The 24,497-nt window shown below is 47.4% G+C and overlaps 2 protein-coding genes across 2 annotated transcripts in view; one reads left to right on the top strand and one right to left on the bottom strand.

Moving 5' to 3' along the window:
• Nucleotides 1-823, bottom strand: part of PLOD1 (procollagen-lysine,2-oxoglutarate 5-dioxygenase 1) — a 42,284-nt gene extending 41,461 nt beyond the window's left edge. Inside the window, exon 1 of the mRNA XM_081954630.1 lies at nucleotides 694-823. The gene's annotated coding sequence lies outside the window, so the exon portion shown is untranslated. The remainder of the gene's footprint in view (nucleotides 1-693) is intronic.
• Nucleotides 824-910: 87 nt separating this feature from the next.
• Nucleotides 911-9,732, top strand: KIAA2013. Its single transcript, XM_081954645.1, has 2 exons — nucleotides 911-1,994; nucleotides 6,349-9,732. The coding sequence occupies exons 1-2, from the start codon at nucleotides 1,037-1,039 to the stop codon at nucleotides 7,206-7,208; spliced, it is 1,818 nt and encodes a 605-aa protein (XP_081810771.1). The 5' UTR covers nucleotides 911-1,036; the 3' UTR covers nucleotides 7,209-9,732.
• Nucleotides 9,733-24,497: the final 14,765 nt, after the last annotated feature.

Below are 24,497 nucleotides of genomic sequence, written 5' to 3'. Positions count from 1 at the left end.
TTGCCTTAAAGGAAAGCCTCAGGAGAAGAGGAGCGCTCTGCAGAGGCTCAGAGATATTTTGCTGCCAGTAAAGAGCACTCTGTATAGGCTCAGAGACCCTTTGCCTTCAAGGAAAGCCTCCGGAGAAGAGAAGCACTCTGCACAGGCTCAGGAAACTCCCGCTGCCAGTAAAGAGCACTCTGCAGAGGCTCAGAGATCCTGTGCCTTCAAGGAAAGCCTCAGGAGAATAGGAGCGCTCTGCAGAGGCTCAGAGATATTTTGCTGCCAGTAAAGAGCACTCTGTATAAGCTCAGAGACGCTGTGCCTTCAAGGAAAGCCTCAGGAGAATAGGAGCGCTCTGCAGAGGCTCAGAGATATTTTGCTGCCACTAAAGAGCACTCTGTATAAGCTCAGAGACCCCGTGCCTTCAAGGAAAGCCTCAGGAGAAGAGAAGCACTCTGCACAGGCTCAGGAAATTCCCGCTGCCCGTAAAGAGCACTCTGCAGAGGCTCAGAGACCCCGTGCCTAGACGCAGCCCTTAAAGCACTGCTTCTCCAGCTTGGCAACTTGAAGGCTTGCGGACTGCAACTCCCAGAATTCCCCAGCCAGCTATGCTGGCTGGGGGATTCTGGGAGTTGAAGTCCGCAGGCCTTCAAGTTGCCAAGCTTGAGAAACGCGGCCTTAAAGAGAATCCCTCTTCACAGGCTCAGGGACCTGGGCGAAAAGGCGCGCTCTGCCTATGCTCAGAGGCTCTCCCGGGCCATCTCCTTCCTCCCTTCTCCTCCCAGCGGGGGGCGCTCTGCGGATGCTCAGAGGCCGCCTCTCCGTCGCCAGGGGACCCCTTCGGCCTCGGGACGCTCCGAGGCCGCAAAAAGAAGAGGCGGAGGAGGAGCCGCCAACGCCCCGCCCGGGACCGCCCCAGAAGAACCAGAAGCAGCGGCGGCGGAAGAAGGAGAGGGCGGAAGGCCGGAGCGACTAGGCCGCGCCGAAGCCGGGGACTCGCGTAGCCGCCGACGCCGCCGGGGTGGGGGGGGCATGAGTTAGCGCGGCCGCCCCGATGTGGCTGCAGCAGCGGCTGAAGGGCCTGCCGGGGCTGCTGTCCAGCAGCTGGGCGCGTCGGGTCCTGGCCCTGCTGGCCTTCCTGCTCGCCGCCTCCTGGTACCTGGGCGGCGCCTGGCCGCGCCTGCTGCTCCGCCTGCGGCCCGGGGGAGCCTCGGGGGCGGCGGCGGGGCTGTGCCTGCAGGCCGAGACCCGCGCCTGGCGGAAGGGAGACGCCCGGCTGCTGGGGGAAGGCCCTGGCCAGACTCCCCCGGGGCTGGTGGGCAACGGGCACCTGCTGCTGGATGCCCAAGCCAACCGCCTCTGGGTGGCCCCTATGGGGGGACCGGCTTGGCCCACCGACTACGGGCCCTTGGCCCAGCTGCGGGGTCCAGCCGGGGCTGAGAGCGAAGCGGGGGCATCCGCCCTGCTGCCCAAGGAAGGGACCTTCCGGAGAGTCCGCTGCATCCAACCCGGGGGTCCCGGCGGGGCTTGCGTGACCGTCCGGGAGGAGCTGCTGGCCCACCGGGGACGCCCCCATCTCTATTTGCAGCGCCTGAGCGTGGACAACCCCACCGACCGGCTGGTGGCTTTGGACGTGACTGGTCCGTCTTCCTCGTCCTCTTCCTCGTCCTCCTCCGGCCGTTCTTTCGTCACCAGCCTGGAGAAAGCGGGCGACCGGCAGTTCTTCCTGTCCTCGGGCCGGGCCCTGCAGCCGGCCGGAGAGAAGCTGGTGCTGGTCGTGGTGGCGGCCAAGAAGCTGGTCAGCCGGGTGCAGGTGGCGCCCAAGTCGCGCTTCGAGGAGACGCTGGTGTCCGTGGTGCTGAGCTCGGAGCCCATCGAGGCCGCCCAGCTGGACGAGACCTTCGGGCGGCTGCGGGAAGCTGCCAAGAGGGAGATGATGGAGGTGCTGCCCCTGCGGACCGAGGAGCTGGTCCAGGAACACCGACGGGCATGGGACGAGCTGTTCATCTCAGGTGCGGGGATATCCACTGGTTTGGACTCTGCGAGTGAGTGACCAGCCACAATGCAGCCTCGGTGTTGGGCACTGCCAGCTTCGGACTTGGACGGTGCCGTTGAGTGTGGTGTTGTGAGAAATGTGATGCTTGGTACCAACCAGGTGCCAGAAAGGTGGCAGTTTCAGAGCAAGATAGTTCTCCTCTGGCACAGGGATCTCCAACCTCGGCTGCTTTTAAGACTTGTGGACTTCAACTCCCAGTATTCTTCAGCCAGCTCCAATCTCCGCAAGTCTTAAAAGTGGCCATAAGTTGGAGACCCCTGCTCCAGTGGTCCTACAGGCTTCCTTGAGGCTGTAGAGGGGCTGAAATGTACCCCAAAACCTGTAATGGACTCCAGGTTTCTTAAATCAAATTAGAATAGAGCTGGAGAATTGAGCTCAAGTAAGAGACCAGGTCATTGGTTGTCCCAAAGGGACTTTTCTTTTTTTCTTCAAAAGGCAATTGGACTTCCTTCGTTTTTCTTGAAAACGTTTCGCTTCTCATCCAAGAAGCTTCTTCAGTTCTGAAGAAGGCGCTAAGAAGCTTCTTGCGTGAGAAGCGAGACATTGTCAAGGAGAAAAGAAAGTCCAGTCGCCTTTTGAAAAAACACCTCTGGGACTTAATCAGAACTAGAGCTGGAAGGGACCTTGGAGATCTTTTAGTCCAACCCCTTGTTCAAGCAGGGGACCCTATACCATTCCAGACAAGTGACTATCCAGTCTCTTCTTTAAAAAAAAAAAAACCGTGATTGAGCATCCACAACTTCTGGTGGCAAGCTGTTCCACTGGTTAATTTGTCCTCACTGTCATGAAATTTCTGGTTAATTCCCCCTTGCTGCTCTTCTGGATTAGTTTCCCTCCATCGTTTCCTGTCTTGCCTTCTGGTGCTTTGAAAAATAAGTCAGTGACACCTCTCTTTTTGAGATGGTTTCTTGGTAGGAAGACTTCTTTAGGAAGTCTGCAAAAACCACAAGCTCTGGAGCGATGGGAAACAGATTTTTGTCTCTGAGGGTAGAAATCTTGGCATTTTCTACCTCAAAGTTGTGTCTGGATGGACTATGGTGCCTTCTACTTGTGTTCCTGGGAAATTGGCGCAGACTGGGGGAACATCCTATGTTCAGGAAGCCAAGATCGATTCAAAGGCCTGCCGGGTGGATTTGATTTAAATCGAGTTGCTTTAAATCACGATTTAAGTCTCTAGTAAAAAAAAGCTTGATTTAAATCAACTCGATCTAAATCATGATTTTTAAAGTGCAAACATTGCCATCTCTGCTGTGAAATTGTACCAATGCCTCAATGCAGTACATGTTATCTAGAATTATTCCCAATGATTTGGATGAGGGAATAAATGGGGAACTCATCAAATTTGCAGATGACACCAAGCTGGCAGGAATAGCCAACACTCCAGAAGATAGGCTAAAGACACAGAAGGATCTTGACAAACTTGAACATTGGGCACTATCTAATAAAATGAAATTCAATGGTGAAAAGAGTCAGGTTCTACATTTAGGCAAGAAAAACAAAAGGCACAGGTACAGTATAGGTGGTACCTGGCTCAATAGTAGTAACTGTGAAAGGGATCTTGGAGTCCTAGTGGATAACCATTTAAATATGAGCCAGCCGTGTGCAGCAGCTGCCAAAAAAGCCAACACAGTTCTAGGCTGCATCAACAGAGGGATAGAATCAAGGTCATGTGAAGTGTTAATGCCACTGTATAATGCCTTGGTAAGGCCACACTTGGAATACTGCACTCAGTTTTGGTCCCCACAATGTAGAAAAGATGTGGAGACTAGAAAGAGTGCAGAGAAGAGCAACAAAGAGGATGAGGGGACTGGAGACTAAAACATGAAGATCGGTTGAAGGAACTAGGTATGTCTATAATAGAAAGAAGGACTAGGGGAGACATGATAGCATTGTTCCAATATCTCAGGGGTTGCTACAAAGAAGAGGGAGTCAAACTATTCTCCAAGGCACCTGAGGGTAGAACAAGAAGCAATGGGTGGAAACTAATCAAGGAGAGAAGCAACTTAGAACTGAGGAGAAATTTCCTGACAGTTAGAACAATGAATCAGTGGAACAGAAGTTGCCTCCAGAAGTTGTGAATGCCCCAACACTGGAAGTCTTTAGGAAGATGTTGGATAGCCATTTGTCTGAAACGGTATAGGGTTTCCTGCCTAGGAAGGGGTTGGACTAGAAGACCTCCAAGGTCTCTTCCAACTCTACTATTGTATTGTATTGTATTATCTCAGCTTGCGGGCCTTGGGTTCATGGAATGAGTTTACCAAAAATGTATAAATCTTGCAGATCACACAGCAAGGGGGGGTCACAAACCGTTTGAACCTCAGGGACCACTAAATTCATAATTTTAAATCCCATGGACCACTAGTATGAATTTTTTTTAAATGGTCAATAACGCAATATAAAAAATACAGATAGTTTTTCTGCGGAGCACCAAAATTTTCTCGGGGACCACCCGTGGCCCACGGACCACCGGCTGGTGACCACTGATATACAGCCTCATGCAGCATAACTAAGCTCCATTTCATGCTGAATCAATTAAAAGATTCACGTATCTTAAATAGAAAACTACCATCAAAATTATTATTTTTTAAAAATCATCTATTTTTATCCACCCCCGAAGGACTGCCTCTCCAGGTCCAGAAAGTAGAAATAGCCTAGTTGGGACAGACTATTTTATAATCGGAATTACTCACGGGAAAAAATACAGTGGTGGTTGTAAAAGCCTGAGCAAACGTGGAGTAGTCTTCGACGGACCTGCACAACCGAGCTAAAATGTCTGTTCCTCAGTGAGACAGTTGTTAAGTGAGTTTTGCCCTGTTTGACACCCTTTCCTGCCAGAACTGTTAAGTGAAACACTGCAACGATTAAGTTAGCAACACATGGCGTTAAGGGAATCCGGCTTTTGACTTCGCTTATCCGGAGGTCGCCAAAGGAGATCATGTGACACCTTCCCCCCCCCCCCCCGGGACCCTGCAACCGTCATAAATAGGGGCCCGTTTCCAAGCACCTTCCGTTTGATCTGGGGACCGTGGGGATGCTGCAATCATCTTGAGTGTGGAAAATGGTCATATTTCACTTGTTTTCGGTGCCGTTGTTAACTCTGAGCGGCCGTTAAACAAACTCTTGTAAGGCGAGGACCTGACTGGTACAGGCTATGTCAGGGGTGTCCAAACTTTTTGCAAGGAGGGCCAGATTTGGTGAGGTGAAAATGTGTGGGGCCGATCATTCAGCCTGACATTCTTTGAACCCTTAACATTAAATGCGAATTAACTACCGTATTTTTCGGGATATAAGACGCACCAAGATTTTGAAGAGGCAAATTAAAAAAAAAAGTTTTTGCACTCTCCCCAAAATGGCCCATTTTTCATGAAAATGGGCCTTTTTTAAAAAGGGCATGAATAGCCTTTAAGAGGCTTCTAGAGTGCTCCTGGGGGCTAGGGGGGGCAAGGTTGAGCAAAGAATGGCCCTTTTTTGCCCATTTATGCCCTCCACAGTCCCCAGGATCACTCTGAAAACCTCCTAAAGGCTATGCACAGCCATTTTGGTGAAGGGGGCAGAGTTTTGGGAGGCAAAAAATGCTGTATTCAGTGTATAAGGTGCACCCAGATTTTTAGCCTCTTTTTTTGAGGGGAAAAAGATGCATCTTTATACTTCGAAAAATATGGTATTTTATGAAAGACTAAACAAATAACTCCAGTGGGGAGAAGAGGCTGCGGGCCGCTTGAAATTTGAAAAAGGGCCACATTTGGCCCCCGGGCCGCACTTTGGACATGCCTGGGCTATGTGAAGGTTTCTCACTTCTTGGAGAAGTAGGGAGAAGGTAGGGAAAGTCCTTGCTAGCTAACTGTACTGTGAGGATTTAATGATGGACTTTTATTATCTTATTATCCAAGACTTAATGGCACTCGGGGGCCAAGACGCTGAGCTTGTCAATCAGAAAGATTGGCAGTTCGGTGGTTCTAATCTCTAGCACCGCGTAAAGGAATGAGCTCCCGTGATTTGTCCCAGCTTCTGTCCCTAGCAGTTCGAAAGCACGTAAAAAATGCAATAGGAACCACCTAACAGCGTTCCGTGCGCCTTTGGGCGTTGAGTCATGCCGGCCACATGACCACGGAGACGTCTTCAGACAGCGCTGGCTCTTCGGCTTTGAAACGGAGATGAGCCCCGCCCCCTAGAGTCAGGAACGACTAGCGCATATGTGCGAGGGGAACCTTTACCTTTATCCAAGAATTATTATCTTATTATCCAAGGTTTCTTTATTCCCGGGGAGGACAGAGCTCTTAAAAGCACTGAGCAATCTTTTTGCCTTTCAGGTGTGGAAATGCGCAAGATTACCGACGCTCACACCCCCTCCAGCGACACCGTCAACCTGACGCTCTACTTCGTCCTGTCCACCACCCCGGCTCCCCTCCTGGACCCCCACATCAGCCCCGAGGAGGAGGCGAAAATGGAAGCCACTTTGAACTATGCCGACCACTGCTTCAGCGGCCACGCCACCATGCACGCCGAGAACCTGTGGCCCGGGCAGCTGTCCACCGTCCTGCAGGTCTTGCAGCTCTCCAACCTGTGGAAGCTGACGCTGCAGAAGCGCGGCTGCAAAGGACTGGTGGCCGCCGGGGCTCACGGCCTCATGCAGGGGATGGTGCTCAGCTTTGGCGGGCTGCAGTTCACCGAAAACCACCTGCAGTTCCAATCCGACCCGGAAGTCCTTCAGAACAGCTACTCTTTGCGGGGGATCCATTACAACAAGGACCTGATTAACCTGGCCGTGCTGCTGGACGCCGACGGGAAGCCCTTCCTGCACGTCTCCGTCAAGTTCCAGGACAAGCCGGTGAAGCTGTACGCCTGCGAGGGCGGCTGCTCCAACGACCCCGTGGAGCTGACCTCCCAGGTGCACGGCCACACCTTCCCCGTCATGGTGACCCAGCCCATCACTCCGCTGCTGTACATCTCCACCGACCTGGTGCACTTGCAGGACCTGCGCCACACCCTCCACCTCAAGGCCATCCTGGCCCACGAAGAGCACATGGCCAAGCGCTACCCGGGCCTCCCCTTCCTCTTCTGGTTCAGCGTGGCCTCCCTCATCACCCTCTTCCATCTCTTCCTCTTCAAGCTCATTTACAACGAGTACTGCGGCCCCGGAGCCAAGCCTCTCTTCCGAAGCAAGGTCTAAGGCTCGGCTCGATGGCCAAAGCAGGGCCCCGGGTTCCCGTATGTGTGTGTGTGTGTGTGTGTGTGAGCTTCTTCTCTCTGACATCAGCCCTGGAAGCAGGGCACCTGTAGGAGCCGAGGACATCTTCGGAAGAAGGCAGCCTTTGTGCTGTGTGCGTGTGTGTTTGCACATCCTGTGCACCTGTTTACTTAGTCGTTTGCCTTTTTGGAAGTTAAGCTCTCGAGGAGGGTGGGGGGGAAGGCTGATCAAAAGGCCCGTTAAAAATAAAAGTTCTTCTACCAAAATGATGCGGGGTTCCGTAATTGTAATTATCTCCCTTGTCTTGGGGTGCTGCTCGAAAATTAAAGCGTTGATGGGGAGTGTGATTGATGGGGAAGCTGGCTTAGGGGTGCCGGGGCTGACACCCCAAGGGTTAAGCAGGGGCCTCACTTGTGTTCCCTCACTTGTACGAGTAACCCCGAAATGAACCAGGATGAAGGAGTAGAGGGGGGATGCTTTTTTGGGGGGAGGGTTGGGAAGCTTGTCACGAATGATCTGACCGTACCCCCAAAATGTAGCTTTATGCGGAGTAAAAATCAAACCTTCTTAGCTTGCGTCTGTCTCTGTCTTTGTGTCTCTGTCTGTCTCTGTGTGTGTGTGTGTGTCTCTCTCCATCTCTCTGTGTCTCTGTCTCTCTGGGTGTGTATGTCTCTCTCTCTGTCTCTTTCTGTCTCTCTCCATCTCTGTCTCTGTCTCTGTCTCTGTCTCTCTCTCTCTCTCTCTCTCTCTCTCTCTGTGTGTGTCTCTGTCTCTCCATCTCTTTCTCTCTCTGTCTCTCTCCATCTCTCTGTCTCTCTGTCTCTCTCTCTCTCTGTGTCTCTGTCTCCATCTCTTTCTCTCTCGATCTCTTTCTTTCTCTCTGTCTCTCTCCATCTCTCTCTTTCTCCCCCCCCCCCCCCACGTCTCTCACTGTCTCTCTGTCTGTCTGTCTCCTTAGCTATTCAGCTGACGAGCAGAGACAGGGAAGCGCCAGGATTACCCAGCACAATTGGAATTGACACGGGGGCAGAATTCTGGGCCTTCGGTCAGGCAGGGAACTGTCTCTCCTCTGACCTGAAAAAACCCGTTTAAAAACAAGGCAGGGAGTCAATTGGACCGGCTGTGTGCTAAAAGTGGCAAAACCAAGAAAGCAGAACAGTGTGGAAAGAGTCCCCTGGTATATAATATGTGCATATTTACTGGAATCTGGTTTTTTTTTTTCGGGTTCCCTTTGGCTTTTCCCCTCAACTTTGGCTGCTGCTTATTTAGTTATTCAGAAAAAATTTTCTTTTTAAAAAAAGAGGGACTGACAGGCTTGGACAATCCCTCTTGAAACCTTCCCCTCCTTGCCGATATTAATAACCCCGGCAGGGAATTATTGGAAATAAGCACCGCGGATACTCTTAAGATACTCCCTCCCCTCCCTTTGTATTCCAAAACTTGGTATGGAAATTGGTGAACGATTTGCTCCCATCGTTAAAGCAGTTGAAAAAGAAATTATGCCTGCAGAATGAAGGTGTGTTTGTGTGTTTGCAGGTGCATTTTTTTCAAAGAGCAGCCTAGCAAAAGCAAAAAGAAGATGGAACAGTCCCCCCCCAAAAAAACCACCTCTGGGGTCCCCAAATCAGTTGCTTTTTGAGCCAATAAATGACTCGGCTCCCATCTTGGGTCTTCGGTCCAAGAAATCCCCATAAAACAACATCCTTTGTGTGTATGTGTGTGTCTCTCTCTTCCTGCACAGGAGGTGCAAATAGAACACAAACCATTTGCGGTGACAACCCTGGGGTGTCCTGGCTATGTCTCTACACACACACACACACACACACACACACCATGACCCCAAAGACTCCCCCCCCTCTCTCTATCGCTTCTTAATTCCGTTGGCTTTCCTTATCATTTTGTTCTTTGTTGAAAAATACTTGAAAAAGTGCATTAAGGATTTTTTTAATGTCGATGTTAAGCGATAAGGAGGCCTTTAATCAGCACAGGCTTCTTGGGTTTGAATGTTCTTGCTTAACTTCGATTTAAAAGATGGGGGGGGGGGGTTGTTTCTCTCCCCCTCCCAACCCTTAAACTGAGCGTTCGTCTCATTTCTTAACTTATTGTTGGTGGATTTTCAGGCATTTTGTTCACCGTTTCGGGCCGAAAAACAGCCAACTTAGAATGTACCTGTGCTTTCATTTTGACTTTTTCATCTTAACACTGAGTGCTCGCATCTTTTCTCTGAAGACGGTGTATAATTGACAGTAACTTTAGTGAACTTTTATTGGGGGGGAGGGAAAAGGCTGTTGATTTAGACTTTCGCCAAGTTTGTTGCCTGTTTGGTTTTTTTTGTTTTGTTTTAAATTCTAGAGAGACTGAACGAGATTTTTCTTGCGATTTGCAAAAAAAAAAAAAAAAAAAACCCCGATTGTGATTATTTTAAGATACCAAAGGTTGTGGGTTTTGATTTTTTGGTTTTTTTTTTTTTTTTAAGAAATAAAAAAAAGAATCTTTCGAATCTGTACTTGATGTCTCTTGCTGGCTTTGTTCTTTCTTTAAGCCCTGCTTTTGCTCGATTATTCGGTAAACAAGAAAGGGTCTCGAACGGCACTCACAGGGCAAAGAGGGCCTGTTTGATGTCTCTTAATTCTCTTCCTTGCAAGTGGCTAAGGCGCTGAGCTTCCCGATCAGAAAAGTCAGCGGTTCGAATCCCTGGCACCGCGTAATGGAGTGAGCTCCCGTGACTTGTCCCAGCTTCTGCCAACCTAGCAGTTCGAAAGCACATTAAAAAAATGCAAGTAGAAAAATAGGGACCACTTTTGGTGGGAAGGTCACAGCGTTCCGTGCCCCTTTGCCGTTTAGTCATGCCGGCCACCTTACCACGGAGACGTCTTCAGACAGCGCTGGCTCTTCGGCTTTGAAACGGAGATGAGCACCGCCCCCTAGAGTCAGGAACGACTAGCACATATGTACGAGAGGAACCTTTACCTTTAATATAATATTTGGGAATCTTACAGTTCGTACCAGTGGTGGGTTTCAAATTTTTTTGGAACCTACTCTGTGGGTGTGGCCTGCTTTGTGGGAGTGGCTTGCCGGCCATGTGACTGGGTGGGAGTGGCTTGCCAGCCATGTGACTGGGTGGGAGTGGCCTTGCAGTCATGTGACTGGGTAGGAGCGGCCAAGACGATGTCACTGAAATGGATGAAATCCAAAAGTGAAAGAAAACATCAATTATGTAAGGAAAGGTCATTAAAATGTATAAGGAAATATTAGTTCTTGATCATTATTAATGTGTAGATAACTGCGGGACATTACACACCCACGCCCACACAAACTATGACAGTGCCAGGAAAACACCAAAAAAAAAAAGAATCCCCCTCCCCAAAAAAGGACTGCAAATGAAACCAGTTTTTTCCCCCCTAACCCTAAGGACAGGAAAGACAAAGCCACTGGAATAAAAACCATCAAGGCATTGTGGGAAATTATAAAGGACAGTGCCAGGAAGCTCACAGAACCATCAACCACTTCACAATTACCTAAACAACTGGGGTGAAACACACTAAATCTGGCAAAGCTGCCGTGCACCAACCTGGCCTGACCATAGAAAAGCAGCCACTTTTGAGACACATAAACCTGGTCTGAACACTTAAAAGCAACACATTTCATCACAAAGAAAACATTTGCAAAAAGGAATAACATTTCTTGTAGTACATATATTTTATAAACAACTAAAAAATAAAAATTCCCTAAAAATAATTTTAAAAAACAGATATTCTATAAATAAAAAAATCCTTAAAAACAATTTCAAGGTATTCTACCAGCAATAATTTATACTGTAACCATTTCAAGGTATTCTACCAGCAATAATTTATACTTCAGGCGAAAGCCGCGAAAGCTAGCCTACCGCCGCTGCCGCCACCCACCCACTTTCAACCACGCGGCGTACGCCAGCTCGCAGCTCTCATAAGGAAAGGCCTGAAGGCCTTCCCTCGCGAAAGCTAGCCTGCCGCTGCCACCACCCACCCGCTTTCAGCCGCGTGCCATACGCCAGCTCGTGGCTTTTGCGAGGGAAGGCCTTCAGGCGAAAGCCGCAAAAGCTAGCCTGCCGCCGCTGCTGCCACCCACCCACTTTCGACCACGCGGCATATGCCAGCTCGCAGCTCTCATAAGGAAAGGCCTGAAGGCCTTCCCTCGCGAAAGCTAGCCCGCCCCTGCCGCCCACCCACTTTCGGTGGTGTGCGAAAGCCGCCGCCACCATCGCCGACCAGCGCCTTTCAGAAGGCCTGGAAGGCCTTCCCTCGCAAAAGGCGTGAGCTCGCCTGATCCCCCCTCGCGCTTAGTTGCTTACTGGAGGGAAGCAGCAAGTACTAAAACCACCCTATAAAGCCTTAGTAAGGCCACACCTAGAGTATGACATCCAGTTTTGGTCCCCACACTATAAAAAAGATTTTGAGACTCTAGAAAGAATGCAGAAAAGAGCAACCAAGATGATGAGGGGACTGGAGGCTAAAACATACGATGAACGGTTGCAGGAACTGGGCATGGCTAGTCTAATGAAAAGAAGGACCAAGGGAGACATGATGGCAGCCTTCCAATATTTGAGGGGCTGCCACAGAGAGGAGGGGGTCAAGCTATTTTCCAAAGCACCCGAAGGCCAGACGAGAAATAATGGATGGAAAATGAACAAGGAGAGATTCAACCTGGAAATAAGGAGGAATTTTTTTCTGACAGGGAGAGCAATCAACCCATGGAACAGAAGTTGCTTCGGAAGTTGTGGGAGCTTTCAAGAAGAGTCTGAACTGCCATCTGTCAGAAATGGTCCAGAGTCTCCTGCTTGGGTGGGGGGTTGGACTAAATGACCTACAAGGTCCTTTCCATTTCTGTTAATCTGAATCTATCTAGGATGATCAAAGGACTGGAGGCTAAAACATAGGAAGAATGGTTGCAGGACCTGGGCTGGCTAGTCTAGTGAAGAGAAGGACCAGGGGAGACATGAGAGCAGCCTTCCAATATTTGAGGGGCTGCCACAGAGAGGAAGGGGTCAAGCTATTTTCCAAGGCATCCGAAGGCCGGACAAGGAATAATGGATGGAAACTGACCAAGGAGAGATTCAACCTAGAAATGAGGAATTTCCAGACAGTGAGAACCATCAATCGATGGAACCAAAGTTGCCTTCGGAAGTTGTGGGAGCTTCATCCCTGGAGGCTTTCAAGAAGAGACTGGACTGCCATCTGTCAGAAATGGTGTAGGGTTAGGGGGTGGGGTGGGGAGGTTGGATTAGATGACCTCCAAGGTCCCTTCCAACTCTGTTCATCTGTAATCTCTATTTCCTTCCCACTTCAAATGCCCTGTAGTGGGAGAGCATCCATGTTTCTTCACTACGTAGCTCAAAAAAGAGCTAGAAATCCCAGAATAGTTCTACAGATGTACTGTTGGTTACGGTGCTGCGTTCTCTGTTCCCAGCAGAAGCCTGGATCAAAGGGACTTTTCCCTGCCCAGCCCTTGTCCCAATCTGGGCCGCTAGCTGGACCATGTCGGGGACAGAAAGCTTGCGTTACCTTACTCCCTTGTCTTCCTGCAAGGTGAAGTCAGACCCGAGCAAAGAGGGAAGCGAGAGCGGGAGTCCAGATTCGCTTCGCTCCCGTAGCAGGTTCTCTTCTTGCAGGTGAGTGTTTTTGCTTTTAAGATGGAGAAGCTGGCAACCAAGCTGTTTTATATTTTCAATCACGTCCGAGCATTTAGGGGAGAATGGTTTGCAGCATCCTAAAGCAAAGTTTATTTTCTTCTAAGATTCCACCCGTGGAAGCAACATTTGAGTAGCCTCCGACGAGCCATGTTTAATCATCTGTTGTTGTTTTTTAAATCATGATTTGGGGGGGCAGGTTGGAATTTTGCTCTACGTCAGGATCAAGAAAGCATCTTGGATATAAATTGCAAATTGCGATCTGGGGAAAAAGACCTATAAATTTTATTAACAAACTTTTATTCAGGTCTTGTCATAAAGGTGTAATGTTTTGGGGGTTTGACGAGAGGAGGTAGGATATAAATAGTAAATGATTTTTAGCCAATTATAATAACAACAAGGAAATGTCAATGGATATTGTCTAATAATATATACATGCTCTGGTATTGGTAAAAGTAAGTTGGGTACAAACTCTAAACAGCAAGTTGTGGGGGGAAGGAGGAAAAAAAAGGTTTAGAAATTTTATTAATTGACTTTTACTTAGAATATGTCATTAAAGTGTAATATTATTAGAAGATTTTTTGAAATAGCTAATGAACGCCATTATGTGGTTGTGTCTTTAAGTATGAATAATTTGAGGTAAAAGCACATTCAAATAATTGTAGTCAAATGAGAATTGTGGTACATTGATAGTAAGATATACAAAGATTTTTTTATTTAAAGTGTATAATCTAATATGAACTATAAGTAATAATTGTGGAAGAAATGCACGAAAGTTATCTGTAACCAATCGACACGCTTTCTACAAGATATAATGAAGGATGATTCTTTTTTTGCGTTTTTGTTTAATTAAAATTAAAAAATAAATTAAAAAAAAGCAGCATCTTCAATTTAAATGGCGTTTGTTCTCAAGTCGCTGTCTGCCCAAGAAGAGGTGGGCTTCCCTCTTCGGATGGGGTCCTTAATTGGGACCAAGATTCAAACAAGCCTCATTGAATAATTCATCTGTCCATCCACTGGGGAAAAAAAAAGGCAGCATAAATTGAAGATGGATTCTGACAAAGAAGATGGACTTTAAGAAGGGAAGCGTATAAACGTATCTCAACTAGCCATTTTTTTTAAAAAAAAAACAATATTTTTTTTAAGCAGTTAGTAAGAACTCCGTTTTGGTTTGGCCTGAAACCCAAACAATATAAAAAGAGCGGTCTACATTTTTATTTTTATTTAGTTTGGAGGTTTTGCAGCCATTAAATTCACCATTCAATGCACTTTTTTTTCTAGCTACTCTGCTAGTTCCCCATATCCATCCTTCTTATTTTCACCACCTTTCGGGAAGCTGGCTTCTATCTTTCTTTCAAACTACCAAATTCAAGCTGTTTTCTAACCTCCATCGTGGGGCAAGTTCCAAACTGAAATGCTGCTAATTCAGAATCTCAATCTCTCTCTTTCTCTCTCTGTCTCTCTCTCTGTGTCTGTCTCTCTCTCTCTCTCTGTCTCTCATAGAAATAGATATCAATGGAGAGAGAGAAAGAGAGAGAGAGAGAGAGAGAGAGAGAGAGAGAGAGAGAGAGATGATATATCAATATCGATGTGGATATAGATAAGAGAGAGAGAGATGATATATCAATATCGATGTGGATATAGATAAGAGAGAGAGGGATGATATATCAATATCGATATGGATAGAGATAGATAGATAGATAGATAGATAGATAGATAAGAGAGAGAGATAAAATAGAGAGAGATGATATATCAATATTGATATGGATATAGATAGATAGATAGATAGATAGATAGATAGATAGATAGATAAGAGAGAGAGAGAGATGATATATCAACATTGATGTGGATAGAGATAGATAGATAGATAGATAGATAGATAGATAGATACTGATATATACAGTAGATGATAGATAGATAGATAGATAGATAGATAGATAGATAGATAGATAGATAGATGATGGATGGATGGATGGATGGATGGATGGATGGATAGATAGATAGATATGAGAGAGAGAGGTGGATGATAGATATGAGAGAGAGATTAGATAGATAGATAGATAGATAGATGATAGATAGATAGATACATACTGATATATACAGTAGATGATAGATAGATAGATAGATAGATAGATAGATAGATAGATAGATAGATAGATAGATAGATAGATGATAGATAGATGATAGATAGATGATAGATGATAGATAGATAGATAGATAGATAGATAGATAGATAGATACTGATATATACAGTAGATGATGGATGGATGGATGGATGGATGGATAGATAGATATCATAGATAGATAGGTATAGATATACTGTAGATAGATAGAGGTATGTATGTAGGTAGGTAGGTATAGGTATAGATATAGGTATAGATATAGATATAGATATAGATATAGATATATAGATATAGAGATAGAGATATAGATATAGATATAGATATAGATATAGATATAGATATATAGATATAGATATAGAGATATAGATATAGATATAGATATAGATATAGATATAGATATATAGAATAGCTATTTCCTGGCTCTTCTTTCTATAATTTACAAAATAAAACAACATCAATTTCGCACCCTTAAAAGCTAGCCATAATTCTCCAGAGCAAGGGAAGGCGTCCACATGAACCACATGCAAATCAGGATGTGTTTATGAGTCCAATTTTTGAGTATTGTAGGAAAAAATAAGAGGAAAAAACTGCCAGAAAATGATTCTGACCCTAGGCGTGTTTAAATGCCCACAACTGGAGAATTTTCGGGGTATAACCCATGTAAATGGGGTGCATATTAGTACGCCAAGCATTACCCACCTTTGCATGGCATATCAAACATGGCTGAAAGAAACAGATCGATTAACTTTGGCTCCCCTCATTCTGTAACCCTGTCAGAATATTATTAGGAGAATCCAGGCTAACCGCAGGAGGAAGAACATGGGAAGCTTACTCACTTAACAGGTTCTCCTTCGCCTTCCTTCCAGATGCTCTTCCCCTCCCTCGGACTGCCACGCCAGCAAGACGGTGAGACGGGTCTTGGCTCTCTGCTCCATCTCCTTGTTCACCTTGCTGGGAAACACCGCTCTGGATCTAAGCCAACTTCTGGAGTCCTGGAGGCACACCGAGAAGTCCGTCAGCAATCTCTCATTGTGCCGGAGTTTCTTGGCCCTCTCAGTGTTCAACCTCCTTGTCCAAGAAGCTAATTGGCAAGGAGGAAGAGGAGAGGGGAGAAACATGGCAGTGGAGAACATCTCTTGGCTGGAAGACACGCTAGTTGCTCTCTGCAAAGAATCCTGGTGCAAGGACAACGATCGTTTCAGCTGTCCAACTTACATCGCCTCGATCAGGGAGAGAACCAATGGCACTGAGGCCGCTGAGATGGCTTTCCTGCAGCTCCAAATGATTGCAAGAATCTTGGAGATCCTTCAGACGCTTGAGGAGGGAGATGACCAAAAGTTGAGGTCAAATCCAGACTGGTTAGATGTGGTCTTTCTCAAACTTCTCCTGAGAACCAAAGGTGCGTTGGTACGAGCTTCAGAAAAGTCCCTCTACCCTGAAGAGGTCCAAGGTTTGTGGCATCGGCTGTCTGCTCTTCTTACTTCTTCTGTTTTTACCTCCGAAAGCAGCCAAGAATGTTGGGCTGAGCATCCTAACTTCTCCATCCTGGCCACCCATCGTGAAGGACTCCACACAGTTGCTCCTTCTTCAGTCTTCTGGTCATTGTCCCCTCCTTTAATGGATGAATTTGACGTCCTCCAGAGATGTTCGCTTCAGAAAAGCCAGGAGAAGCTTCAGAAGAAGTCTAAGGATATCATCTCCCTGGTCAGTCTCAAAATCAGCCTCTTGGTAGTCACCGGCCTTATCTACCCGGCTGTTCTTTTTTCCTTCAAAGAGATGACCGAATGGATCCAGAATTATGCCAGGAACCTCAAGGAGCGAACGGAGGATCTGAAGCGGGAAAGGCACTTAGCTGAAGACCTTCTCCATCAAATGTTGCCCAAATCCGTGGCCAAACAGCTACGGAAACGCAAGCATGTAGAGGCAGAAAATTATGACCAGGTAAGATGATGCATGAAGGGGTCAGACAACTTTAAGGTTCCCGATTGAACGCGGCACAATTCTGTCGTACAAAAAGCCGGATCAGTAAGGGAGATATGAGTGAGGCCTAAAATAAAAACCCACAGAGTTGGAAGGGACGTTGGAGGTCATTTAGTCCAACCTCCCACCCAAGCAGGAGACCCTACACCATTTCTGACAGATGGCAGTCCAGTCTCTTCTTGAAAGCCTCCAGTGATGAAGCTCCCACAACTTCTGAAGGCAACTTCTGTTCCATGGGTTGATGGCTCTCCCTGTCAGGAAATTCTTCCTTATTTCCAGGTTGAATCTCTCCTGGATCAGTTTCCATCCATTGTTCCTTGTCTGGCCTTCAGGTGCTTTGGAGAATAGCTTGACCTCCTCCTCCTCTCTGTGGAAGCCTCTCAAATATTGGAAGATGCTATCCTGTCTCCCCTGGTCCTTCTCTTCACTAGACTAGCCAGGCCCACTTCCTGAAACCGTTCTTCATACGTTTTAGTCTGGGGGGGGGTGTTTATACCTCAAACCCACTTGCCCCCTCCATCTCAAATTCTGCCTAGGGCAGTATACAAAATAATGATTGCTCTTTATATCTGATTGGCCCATAATCAAAGAACATTCAAATTGTGATATAATTATTGACTCTTTGTTGCTCTTTTATTTTCTTTCGCTTGTCAGTCCTCAGCTGTTCCCCTCACACATCGAGAGGGACATCCCCCCCCTTAATTAATCCCCCCTGTCTAATAAGTCTGCATTTCCTTGAGTGCTGTCATCATTACCCTAATTGGTCAATTAGGGTATGTATAGCCATAGACGTATCAGAAACCATCTGGAAATAATGGGGGAATTAAAAACAGAACATCAAGATACAGACAAAATCCAGCTAGGGTCTCAAGCAGGAGCAGGAGAAGAAAATTCAGGTTTCTGTGATATGAGCCAGCTGTGTGCTGCAGCTGCCAAAAAAGCCAACCCAGTTCTAGGCTGCATCAACAGAGGGGTAGAATCAAGATCACGTGAAGTATTAATACCACTTTATAATGCCTTGGTAAGGCCACACTTGGAATGCTGCATTCAGTTCTGGTCGCCATGATGTAAAAAAGATGTGGAGACTCTAGAAAGAGTGCAGAGAAGAGCAACAAAGAGGATTAGGGGACTGGAGACTAAAACATATGAAGAACGGTTGCAGGAACTAGGAATGTCTAGCTTAAGAGAAAGAAGGACTAGGGGAGACATGATAGCATTGTTCCAATATCTCAGGGGTTGCCACAAAGAAGAGGGAGTCAAGCTATTCTCCAAGGCACCTGAGGGTAGAACAAGAAGCAATGGGTGGAAATTAATCAAGGAGAGAAGCAACTTAGAACTGAGGAGAAATTTCCTGACAGTTAGAACAATTAATCAGGGGAACAGAAGTTGCCTCCAGAAGTTGTGAATGCTCCAACACTGGAAGTTTTTAAGATGATGTTGGATAACCATTTTTCTGAAGTGATGTAGGGTTTCCTGCCTAAGCAAGGGGTTGGACTAGAAGACCCCCCCAAGGTCCCTTCCAACTCTGTTATTCTATTCTATATTCCCTTCCATTCTATTCCATATTCCATTCTATTCTATTCTATTCCATTCCATTCCCTATTCTATTCTATTCTATTCTATTCTATTCTATTCTTTTCCCTATTCTTTTCCCTATTCTATTCTATTCTATTCTATTCCCTATTCTTTTCCCTATTCTATTCTATTCTATTCTATTCCATACCATTCCATTCCATATTCTATTCTATTTATTCCATTCCATTCCATATTCTATTCTATTCTATTCCATATTCTATTCTATTCCATTCCATTCCATATTCTATTCTATTCTATTCTATTCTATTCCATATTCTATTCTATTCTTTTCTATTCTTTTCCATATTCCATTCTATTCTATTCTATTCTATTCTATTCTATCCTATCCTATCCTATCCTATCCTATCCTATCCTATCCTATCCTATCCCATCCCATCCCATCCCATTCCATTCCATTCCACCTCCCACACATAACAATAAAGCCAATAGACATCCTTCTACAAAGTTAGCGAGGTTGCTTATTCCATGCTGCGTTGCGCATTTCCAGTTTTGGCACCATCTCAGGGAACTATGCAAAGAGCCCCAAGAATGACGTATGAGTGTGCCAAGATCACCCTATCACAGATATTCTCTCCGGCTCTGACCCTCTCCCCCATTTCCCACAATGCTTCTGAGCTACTGTCCCCCTAAGGCATTATGGGAAGATAGAAAGGCCTGGGGGGAGGGTGGCTGTCATTTCCATATTCCAGACTGTGTCTTAGAAATGAAGCCAGTCTGTTTCAGTCAGAGTCAAAATTGGGTCTGTCTGGTCTAACGAAGAGAAGAACTGGGGCAGCGATGGCGTTCCCACCGCATGCCAAAAGCGGGTGGAGCGCAGGGGGGGGGTTTCGTGCATGGGCGTGTCCACACCCATAATTGTATGCGCGTGATCCCCCTCTGCGCACATGTGCACGAACCCCCTCCCCACGTATGCGTGTGTGGCCCCTGCCCTCCCTCTACTTTTGGTGTGTGATGGACCTGTTTTTCGTCCTCCCTTTTTAGGAGCATGGAGAGGGCGAAAACGGCCTTCCCCACCACACCCAGAGGCCCTCGGGATGCTTCAGGAGGCTTCCCTGAATCCTCCGGAGGGTGAAAAACAGCTCTATGGGCAAACTGGAAGTTCAGGAATGGACTTTCGGTGTGCCCGTAGGGCCATTTTTCGCCTTCCGGAGGCTTCATGCACGCTGGAGCTGACAGGGCAACGCCTCACGTGCCCTAACAAATGGCTCCGTGTGCCACCTGTGGCACACGTGCCATAGGTTTGCCATCACGGGACTAGGGAAAGACGTGAGAGCAGCCTTCCAATATCTGAGGGGCTGCTGCAGAGAAGAAGTCAGAGTAAGAAGTAATGGATGGAAGACTGCTTAAAGAACTAGAACCTAGAACTAAGGAGAAATTTCCTGACAGTGGGAACAATTAACCAGAAACCATGGCTGCACCATCATCAGGTGGGTTTTAAGAAGAGATTGGAATGGTCTAGGGTCTCCTGGCAGGTGGGGTTGGACTAGAAGACCTCTAAGGTCCCTTCCAGCTCTGCTGTTCTGTCAAATAGTCACTTCTGTTCGGAAGGTTGGAAGGCTGAGCTGGTGAGGATCGAACTGCTGGCAGTTGGCAGAAGTAACCTGCAATACTGGCTTCTAACCACTATGCTCCATGGAAGGAAGGAAGGAAGGGCGGGAGGGAGGGAGGAAACAATAGCATTTAGACTTATATACCGCTTCACAGTGCTTTACAGCCCTCTCTAAGCGGTTTACAGAGTCAGCCTCTTGCCCCCAACAATCTGGGTCCTCATTTTACCAACCTTGGAAGGACGGAAGGCTGAGTCAACCTTACGCAGTCAGGATCAAACTCCTGGCAGTGGGCAGAATTAACCTGCAATGCTGCATTCTAACCACTGTGCACCATGGAAGGAAGGAAAGACGGAAGAAAGGAAGGAGGGAGGGAGGGAGGAAGAAAGGAAGGAAGGAAGGAAGGAATAGCGCTTAGACTTGTATACCGCTTTTACAGCCCTCTCTAAGCGGTTTACAGAGTCAGCCTCTTGCCCCCAACAATCTGGGTCCCCATTTTACCCACCTCGGAAGGACGGAAGGCTGAGTCAACCTTGAGCCTGGTGAGAATTGAACTCCTGACAGTGGGGAGAATTAACCTGCAATACTGTATTCTAACCACTATGCACCATGGAAGGAAGGAAGGAGGGAGGGAGGAAGAAAGGAAGGAGGGAAGGAGGAAGGAAGAAAGGAAGGAAGGAGGGAGGGAGGAAGGAGGAAGGAAGGAATAGCGCTTAGACTTATATACCGCTTCACAGTGCTTTTACAGCCCTCTCTAAGCAGTTTGCAGAGTCAGCCTTTTGCCCCCCAAAATCCGGGTCTTCATTTTACCCACCTCGGAAGGACGGAAGGCTGAGTCAATCTCGCGCAGGTCAGGATTGAACTCCTGACAGTGGGCAGAATTAACCTGCAATACTGCCTTCTAACCACTGCATCATCACGGCTTCTGCCTCCTCCTCCTCCTCTTCCTCCTCCTCCTCCTCCTCCTCCTCCTCCTCCCAGGTGACCATCTTCTTTTCGGACATTGTGGGTTTCACCACCATCGCGGCTTCGTGCACCCCGCTGCAGGTGGTGGAAATGCTCAACAACCTCTACGTGTGCTTCGACACCAGGATCGACTCCTACGACGTCTACAAGGTCAGCCCACCTTCTTCTGCCTGGGGGACAGCAAGGAAATGGGTACAGGTTTTGCTCCCCGTTGCCAGAGCAGCTCAGTCTGGCCCAAGAACAGAGGTCCCCGTAAAAGAAAAGAAAAAAAAACCCAAATCATATAAAGAAGTCCTCATTTTACGACCACAACGGAGCCCCAAGTTTCCATTGCTAAGCGAGACGGTTGTTAAGTGAGTTTTGTCCCATTTAACAACCTCTCCTGGCACAGTCGTTAAATGAATCGCTGCAGTTGTTAAGTCAGTGTCACGTTGGTTAAGTTAACCTGGCTTCCTCATGGACAGAAGTCATAAAAGGAGATCATGTGACTTTGGGGACACGGCAACCGTCGTAAGTGTGAGTCAGTTGCCAAGTGTCCAAATTTCGATCCTGTGACCCTGGGGAGGGTGAAATGGTCGCGAGTGTGGGAAAACGGTCATAAGTCATATTTTTCAGTGCTGATACAGGTAGTTCACTAATTGGAATGTTGTAACCACCTGCAATTATATGCTTAAAAAGAGGATTTTTGTTACGAAAATCTCCAGCCTGAACTTCTAACTTCCTTAATCGGGAAGAAATGATTCTTCCCAAAACAGAATTTAGAAATCCATAACTGGAGAGGATAACGTAAGAGGCAGGATCTATAAAGCTAATTTAGGTTTGGAAGAGCCATCCCCAAGATTGTTAAAATTAGTCTCATTTTTCTCGGGTTTTGGAAAAGTTTTTGGGGATGGGGAATTGGCTGTTCGCCCTTCCTGAATCCGAAGGGGACTTCGTCCCGGGGGCTACTGACAACCATCTCACAGGTTAGACAGCAAAAGAAAACTCCTAGGACATTATTTCTCACCAAGGGGATAACTTTACTGGAAAATCTCAGCTGGTAGAGAAAGTGAAAAGCCAGTTCTAACAATTTCACGCGCAAACAGCATAGGAAAACTTTTCCCTTCTCCCCCATGGCTCTCCCATTGTCCACCAGTCATTTGCACTTGCTTTTTTGGGAGAACCGTCTGTCTGTCAAGATTCCAGGTAACGCTCCCATCCAATAAGAACCCCGAGGCAGGCATATTCCTCAAAGAACATTTTATTGGAACATATCCAATTGGCATTTTCTTAGTGAAAAAACGGCTCTAGGTTCCTGCCGGTTTTACACCCATTTAAAAGTAACAATTTATCACTTCCCCCCCAGAGCAGGGGTGGATTCCTGCCAGTTCTAACCTCCTTCTATAGAAGAGGTTCCACAAATCTACAGTGCCGTTTAGAACCGGTTCCAGCTCCCCCCCCCCGTTTGCACATCATCAAGATGAAGAGCGAGAGGAGGAATTCTGGGAGTTGAAGTCCACAAGTCTTAAAGCTGTCAAGTTTGAACACTCCTGGGTTTTTTTTCTAAAGGGTTAGGGATGCAAGGGTCTTGTAACTTGACAGCGTTAAGACTTGCACACTTCAATGCCAGAGTTCCTGAGCCAACATGACTGGAGAAGGAATTCTGGGAGTTGAAGTCCACAAGTCTTAAAGCTGTCAAGCTTGAACACCCCTGGGGTTTTTTTTCCTAAAGGGTTAGGGGTGCAAAGGTCTTGTAACTTGATAGCTTTAAGACTTGCATGCTTCAAATGCCAGAGTTTCTGAGCCAACATTTTGGTTCCTAAGCAAAGTTGCTAAGTTAAATGAGTTTCACCACATTTTACAAGTTGGCCACGCCCACCCGGTCACATGGCCAGCAAGCCACTCCCATAAAGCAGGCCACACCTACGGAAGAGGTTCTAAAAAAATTTGAAACCCACCACTGCCCCAGAGTCACCCATCACAAGGTCCAATCAGCATGTAGTCCACTTTCTAGGTGACTTCAGGCACTACCTTTCGAATACCTGCACCAATGTCCTTGATTCTCGGGGGCAAATAATTTTATTTCGGCTACAACACCCCAGCTATCTCTATGCCCTCCCCGTTCCCCTGGCTCCTTCGCTCCAGGCTGTGTCAGCTGCAAGCAGAACTTCTCTAGAGAAAAAACTACAAAAGAAAATGGCCACGGTTTGGCCAACTTCAGGGTTGACACTGTCTGAAGTTGGACAGCCAGTGAACTTGGTATATTGCTGTGATGGCGGACCTATGACACGCGTGCTGGGAGTGGCACGCAAAGCCATCTCTCCAGGCACACCAGCTGTCGCTGTTCTGGGTTCCATGCGGGAGTGCTGCAAACTGGAAGAGCAACTCTCTGGCGTGCATGCGTGTACTGGGAAACTGAGCTTCCGGTTTGCGGCGTGCGCATGCGTGCCAAAAACCAGAAGACCAGGTGACCGGCGCACAGGCACACGCTGGAAACTGGAAGCTCAGCTTCCTGGCGTAGGCCTGTGCGACGGGGAACTACTCTTCCGGCTTCCGGCGCCTCTGCATGTTTGCGCACGCACACTTCCGTTTCGGCACTTGGTGCTGAAAAGGTTTGCCAACACTGGTATATGGGGTTGGTCTCAGGGCTTCCAGTTGGCCAAATGGCATTCCACATTGCCCTCCCAAACCTCCCTTACATTCCCGTGCCCCCCCCCGCCGCCTTTCCCGTCACTGTTGTCTGGTTGCGAGCCTAGCGAGTCAGCCATGACAGCTCCCGATTTTCCTTGGGGCCGCAAGGTGGAAACCATCGGGGACGCCTACATGGTCGTGAGCGGTCTGCCCGAGAGGAACGGCACCAGGCACGCCCACGAGATCGCCAAGATGGCCCTGGATCTAGTCGCTGCGGTCCGACAGGTTGCGATCCCCCACCTGCCCATGAGCAAGCTGCAGTTACGGGCTGGGATTCACACAGGTGAGCCGACCCGTTGCTTTTCACCGGAGGGGAGTGTGTGTGTGTCTACGACCTCTCTCTCTTCTTTCCCCGCCTTTCCTGCAGGGCCCTGCGTGGCTGGCATCGTCGGGCACAAAATGCCCCGATACTGTCTCTTTGGCGACACGGTGAACACGGCCTCTCGCATGGAGTCAAGCAGTCTGCGTGAGTAGGCATACCTTTAAACAAAAACAAAAAAGTTTTATTGATTTTTCTATTGTTTACATTTTGTTAGCGCTTAATAAACATTGCGTTGCCTGGGTTGTTTTGTTTGCTTAGCAGCGCAAATTGCGTTCTTATTCTCCAGCCCTATTTTCCAATCGCTGGTAGAATAAATTCCATGTTAGATAATATTCTGTATCTTCTTTCTATTTACTTTTCAATGTATTGTGGCCCGCCAGTGGTCAGCGGAGCTGGTAGTAG

Source organism: Natrix helvetica (genome assembly GCF_964273705.1).
Source record: "Natrix helvetica genome assembly, chromosome: 5".
Taxonomy (NCBI): Eukaryota; Metazoa; Chordata; class Lepidosauria; order Squamata; family Natricidae; genus Natrix; species Natrix helvetica.
The sequence above is the reverse complement of the archived record's forward strand: the minus strand, read 5'-3'. Positions and strand labels throughout refer to the sequence as shown.

Bases quoted from the DNA above. Each gene is read 5' to 3' on its own strand.
- KIAA2013 (XM_081954645.1), top strand. From the start codon at position 1,037: ATGTGGCTGCAGCAGCGGCTGAAGGGCCTGCCGGGGCTGCTGTCCAGC. The intron at 1,995-6,348 runs GTGCGGGGATAT...TTTGCCTTTCAG, and splicing joins GGACGAGCTGTTCATCTCAG to GTGTGGAAATGCGCAAGATT.